Source organism: Chelonus insularis, unplaced genomic scaffold (assembly GCF_013357705.1).
Source record: "Chelonus insularis isolate UGA/USDA-ARS -01 unplaced genomic scaffold, ASM1335770v1 contig_121_pilon, whole genome shotgun sequence".
NCBI lineage: Eukaryota > Metazoa > Arthropoda > Insecta > Hymenoptera > Braconidae > Chelonus > Chelonus insularis.
This window is the reverse complement of record NW_023276363.1, coordinates 906,654-912,499: the sequence shown is the minus strand read 5'-3', so window position 1 is coordinate 912,499 and position 5,846 is coordinate 906,654. Positions and strand designations below refer to the sequence as shown.

The 5,846-nt window shown below is 26.0% G+C and overlaps 2 protein-coding genes across 2 annotated transcripts; one reads left to right on the top strand and one right to left on the bottom strand.

Annotated features, from left to right (window-relative positions):
• The first annotated feature begins 280 nt into the window (after positions 1–280).
• On the top strand, positions 281–2,383 carry Task7 (TWIK-related acid-sensitive K[+] channel 7). Its single transcript, XM_035082082.1, has 5 exons — positions 281–983; positions 1,049–1,204; positions 1,333–1,676; positions 1,748–1,866; positions 1,943–2,383. Exons 1-5 carry the CDS (start codon positions 830–832, stop codon positions 2,208–2,210), a joined length of 1,041 nt encoding a protein of 346 aa, XP_034937973.1. The 5' UTR covers positions 281–829; the 3' UTR covers positions 2,211–2,383.
• Positions 2,384–2,882: 499 nt separating this feature from the next.
• Positions 2,883–3,863, bottom strand: LOC118065669 (uncharacterized). Its single transcript, XM_035081105.1, has 4 exons — positions 3,761–3,863; positions 3,505–3,696; positions 3,223–3,446; positions 2,883–3,151 (listed from the first exon to the last, which is right to left on the bottom strand). The coding sequence occupies exons 1-4, from the start codon at positions 3,861–3,863 to the stop codon at positions 2,900–2,902; spliced, it is 771 nt and encodes a 256-aa protein (XP_034936996.1). The 3' UTR covers positions 2,883–2,899.
• Positions 3,864–5,846: the final 1,983 nt, after the last annotated feature.

Genomic DNA, 5,846 nt, shown 5'->3' with positions numbered 1-5,846 from the left:
TATTTCACACGTGAATAACACGTGTTGCATTTCTTCAAAGGTACTATTTTATAAATTTAAAAAAGGGGATTGAGAAATTTCCCCAACCATTTTTTTCTCATCTTCTAACGCAGTGAGTGCTAGAATAAAATAATCTACCCAAGATATTTCTACCATTTCTATTTCCCATTGTTTTTCACTGTTTTTTTGATCATGTGTATGGGATGTCAAAATTAAATTTATTGGATGATATTGCGCAATCTCCAATTACAACTAGAACAGCGCAAACTCGAGATACGAACCCTGCATTTCTACAGTTTGACTTAAAATCTAGAAAGATGAGTATTTAAATGACCAATTTTTCTATCATATAATTCTAAAAATTTTCTTATTGTTTAATAAAATTATAATGGTATTGGATAGACGTTATTGATAAAAATGTAATTTTTTTATTGATAGAAAATTATCTATATGACTACATTCAACTTGATGCGTTGTAGAACTGTTCCACGAAAGCCTGAGATACGATCAATAATTCGAGTTTGAGTAGACATTTCTTGCTCAGCATCCATATTTAGTGAAATGTTTTGGTGTCACATTTATTCAAAATTCATGTAAAGAAGTATAATGTGCCGAACATCAACTACTATTTTTCATTGCTTGATTAAATTTATAGTTTTTTATAAAGAAGTGAAATTATTCCACAGTGTAGTTTACTAGTTGGATAAGTTTTATCTTATCTCACTGTCTATGAACTCAATTAACATAAACAAATGTTATTTTATGATGAATTTATAAGTTAAGAAAAGTGATTTTGTATTCCATCAGAAATTTATATACATAAACAACAATGGCTGATGACGAATCAGTTTCTAAAATGAAAAGACAAAATGTTCGAACACTGTCATTAGTTGTGTGTACATTTACGTATTTACTAATTGGAGCAGCTGTTTTTGATGCACTTGAATCTGATACAGAGCGCAAACGATGGGAATATTTATCAGGTATTTATATTTTTTTTTAATCAATTTAATTTTTAAGAATATATATATTTAATAATAATTTACAGAGATTCGACGAAATATGATGAGAAAATACAATATCTCTCAGGAAGATTATAGGATGGTTGAAGTAATGATAATAGAAAATAAACCAAACAAAGCTGGACCTCAATGGAAATTTGCTGGTGCATTCTATTTTGCAACTGTAGTACTTGCTATGATAGGTAAGTTAATCATTCAAAATGCAGTAATATTTTAATAAATATTATTTACTTAAAATAATACAACTGATGCAAAAAGTTAATTAATTAACTTATTCATAAATACTGATAAAGAATTTATTATCAATCAGGATATGGTCATTCGACTCCAGTAACAGCATGGGGTAAAGCTTTTTGTATGGTTTATGCAATGGTTGGCATCCCATTAGGGTTGGTTATGTTTCAAAGTATTGGTGAACGTTTAAATAAATGTGCCTCAGTGATAATTAGAAGAGCAAAAAAATATATGAAATGTCATAGAACTGAGGCAACAGAAATGAATCTTATGTTTGCCACGGGAATGCTTTCAAGTATTATTATCACAACTGGTGCTGCTGTATTTTCACGATATGAGGGATGGAGTTATTTTGATAGTTTTTATTATTGTTTTGTAACATTGACTACCATTGGATTTGGCGACTACGTAGCTCTACAGGTAATATTCAGACATAAATAAATAATTTAATCAAAAATTTATTGCTCACTATTCATCTTCTTATTTTATAGAATGATCATGCATTATCAACGAAACCAGGATATGTTGCTTTAAGTTTAGTATTTATTTTGTTCGGGTTAGCAGTTGTAGCAGCCAGTATTAATTTGCTAGTTTTACGTTTTATGACAATGTAAGAAATTTTAAAAGATCTTTAAAAGTATTTTATATCTAAATTAGTATCAAATTAATTCGAAATAAATTCACAGGAATGCTGGAGAAGGTCTTAGAGATGATAATGAGATTCAAGCTACATCACATCATGTTCTCACACTTGATGGTGAGGTTGTAGCTGTAAATGGAAAAGTTTTGGCAAGTCATATACCAATGATACATGATACAGATGATTGTGTGAGTGTGTGTTCATGTACGTGCCTTGGAACCGCTAATACTGAACTTTTTGATCCTTCTGGTTATCAAGGCTACAGACCGCCTTCAAGTACTACAAGTCTACGTTTGAAAAGGGCATCAGTTTGATAAAGTCTTTTACTATAATTTATATATATTGAAAGTGATAAGTCCTTTATAATATTAATACTGCTAAAATGTCTAACATTGAAGGGTCTTTTTACTATATATAATTAGTAGTCTAGAAAACTTGAAAATGGAATTAAATATGTGTAAAGATATTTTGTTATGATTGAAAAAAATTGACGTTTACATGAAAGAAAGAACAACTATGTTTTCTTTCAATAATATTAATGTTTTATAATATAAAGAAAAAATAATTATACACATTAAAGTAGTCAGTGTACTCATGCAAATCTAAATTTTTACAATCATTTACATAAATTACTATGTTAGTTAATTATTGATTAATCTCTTATTCTGAAATTGACTCATTTTCTATGTTAACATATCGACTAAATATGATAAACAAATTTTTTTTACATAAAATAATATATATTGACTAGTTTTCTTAAAGATGCTACTCTGGAAATGAATTTTTTATTCTCATAATATTTAACTATCGTATATATTGTGTTCAACAATAAAAAAGCTTAGAATAGAATCAACTTTTACATATATATTTTTTATATTTATAAACCTTTATTGATTTGAAAGTATAAAAATAGTACCTTAAGTGCCTCTGAAGAGATACACTCCATTATTATCATTATTATTATTATTATTGAAGGTGATTAAAAATCTATTTGAATATTTGATTACTTAAATTTTTTTCCAGGATGTCTTTTATAGTATTCTTCAACGAGTATTGCTTTTTCGATTCTTACAGTAGCTGTTAGTTCAATTTCTTCAAATAATTCGGAATGAACAGCAACATATCTACGAAAATCTCGACGATCAAGTCTGTATACTTCACAAACTTCAGTAGCAATAACTGTTGCAACTCTTCGTTGATCTTGGACTAATAATGCTACTTCTCCAAAGTATGAGCCCACTTCTAAATGACATATCTAGAAAATTATCGAATACGAACAGTCATATTTTTATAAATGACTAACATTATTAATTTTTAATAACAAACTTCATGTCCTGTTGGTGTAAAAACTGCTACTGTTCCACCCCCTAGAAAGAACATACAGTCTCCATAGCTATCAGCTTTTATAATTACATCATTAGGCAAATAAATTTCACATCTTAACTGAGAGACGATGGAAGTAATTATATTTTTTGGAGTGTTTCTGAAGAGAATGGCATTCTGTATAAGATGATGACAGGAATGTAGAGCAATTTCTTCACGTAATATATCTATGCATAACAATGTTATTATTTCTGAGTTCAGTAAGTATAATAAATAACAACGTACTTGATAAGTTTGATAAAATTTTCTTCTCTCTAAAGTAACTATTCCCAAAACGATAAAAGTAATAAGCTTCTAATCGTTTTTTCATGTCAACTGGCATTTGCTTTTGTCTTGTGTATGCTTGTATTTGATTAATAATTTCTTGATAACTGTACTCAGATGCATTCTTATTGGTATATATTTGAAGAAACATAACTGAAAAAAAAAATTGCTCTGGATGAATCATTTTGTTTTCATAGTTAAATAAATAGACACATACTGATTACATATACTTCAAAAAAAATTCCCATGATCATCATAAAAGTGCAAATAATAGTATGAATAGTATATTCAGCTTCAACTTCATCAAAACCACTTGTCATGAAGTTTTGAAGTATAATAAAAAATGCTTTTTTAAATCTTATTGAAATAGTTCTATTTACAGTATCTTCTAGCCAGCAATCACACTCCTAAAAAAGAACAAAGTTAATTTTTTTCTTTGCTAATTATTCATTTTGCAGAAATTGAATTGATTTTACATCAACTGAAACTTGATTTAAATACATAATAAGAACTGTAGTTAGATAAAATAGACATGTCATCCAATAAATTAAAAAAAATGATAGGATTAATATTTTAGTCACACGATAAACTAAATCCTTTATTTGAAAATACTGAAAAAAACAGTTGGTAAAATACTAGATTATTATAATAGGTCGAGTAGAACTCAAACATTCACTTCAAATATTTGGGAAATGTAACAATAAAAGGTCATAAATCTTGTAATCTTCAACACAGGTAGGAAATTAAGAACAGCGATAAATACGGAAGATTTTGGTCCAGGAATATTTCGCCACTGATGAAACATATGGTCGTAAGGCAATGACGTAAGGATGTCAATGATAAGAAAACCTTTGAGATAATTCCTTTAAAAAAAAAGAATTCCCCTTTGTTATATTAAATATAAAATTTCCACTAGGATTAAGAGATTAAAGTAGCTCTACAAACATAAAAATTTCCTTTTGTAGTAAACTGATTTTTTTTTTACTTTTATAATAAACTCCTGTGATTAAGTTAAAACAAATGTCAAGCCAAAAAAATATATACAAGAAAGGGTTTACTTCGTCATAACGAATTTTTTCATAATCAAATATTATAAAACTTATCATAAATGGAATAGTGATAAAAGAAATCATATAAGTAAATGTCATTATGATCTCCCAATAGAATCTAAAAAAGAAAAAATATATTACGAAATAATATTTATTAAATTTGTATTATTTCACTAATATTATTGTACCTGATAATACTAAATGGATGAATAATCCACGGTTTTGAATACAGAAATTGTCTTTTTCTTTCTTTGTTAATAGATGCAACACTTCTGAAAAATTTATAACTTTTTGGATGTTTATGAGTTGCTAGACATCCAAGTCTAATTTTTTTAAATACATTCAATGAAGTGGCTTCGTACGGTACGAAAATTGGTATATGATTATTAAATTTTGGTATTAAATTTAATATATTATAGAAACTCGACATCATTAATATTTTATTACGAAATCAATTGTTTTATATGATATATTATTTTAATGTTTCAATAAATATAAACTTATTGTAATTACTTATGGTTAAAAATATTTATTTTTCATGTATAAAAGTGAAACAAATTGTATTTTTAATTAAAAAGAATATTAGTATAACATAATATATAAAGCATCCCAAATATAAAAAACACACGTCTAAAAAATCGACAGTACAACAAAGATTTTTTGCTCTGTAATAGATCTTAATTATTTATGAAAACATATTATTCAAATCATAGATCTATAGTCAAATTTTTTTTCTTTATTTTATTTTTATCATATTAATGATAGATGTTTTTAAATAGAGAAATAAAGAATCTGTTTGTTGTGCTGCCAAAAATAAACATTTATCGAAAACATGCAGTTTTTATATGAATACATAAATTAATTTTACATTATACATATTTCTAAGTACCTAACATTGTAACTATAAATATTTTCTAAATCTATTTTACTACTATCATATATGAAATATTACATTTTAAGAAATAAGATTATTGCATTTTATATTGATATATATTTTTACAGATTTATTTAAGGCACTAATTTCAAATAAGACATATAAATATTCATTGTTATACTAGAAATATATGAATGATTAGATGTTTAACAAATAATTAAATTTTATTATAATCGTAATTTTATTTTCAATATATTTTAGCATAAACAAATTCCAAGTTGTGACAAAATTTTTTTGATTTATTATCAATATTATATGAAAACGATGATAATGTAAATAAAATATATTTAATCCATAAAAAATTATTAAATAAGCAGTAA

Excerpts from the sequence above, each read along its gene's own strand:
- Task7 (XM_035082082.1), top strand. The coding sequence starts at position 830 with ATGGCTGATGACGAATCAGTTTCTAAAATGAAAAGACAAAATGTTCGA. Across the intron at positions 984-1,048 it reads ACGATGGGAATATTTATCAG|AGATTCGACGAAATATGATG; the intron begins GTATTTATATTT and ends AATAATTTACAG. Across the intron at positions 1,677-1,747 it reads GCGACTACGTAGCTCTACAG|AATGATCATGCATTATCAAC; the intron begins GTAATATTCAGA and ends CTTATTTTATAG.
- LOC118065669 (XM_035081105.1), bottom strand. The coding sequence starts at position 3,863 with ATGACAAGTGGTTTTGATGAAGTTGAAGCTGAATATACTATTCATACT. Across the intron at positions 3,697-3,760 it reads TTTTGAAGTATATGTAATCA|TTATGTTTCTTCAAATATAT; the intron begins GTATGTGTCTAT and ends TTTTTTTTTCAG. Across the intron at positions 3,447-3,504 it reads AATTTTATCAAACTTATCAA|ATATATTACGTGAAGAAATT; the intron begins GTACGTTGTTAT and ends TGTTATGCATAG.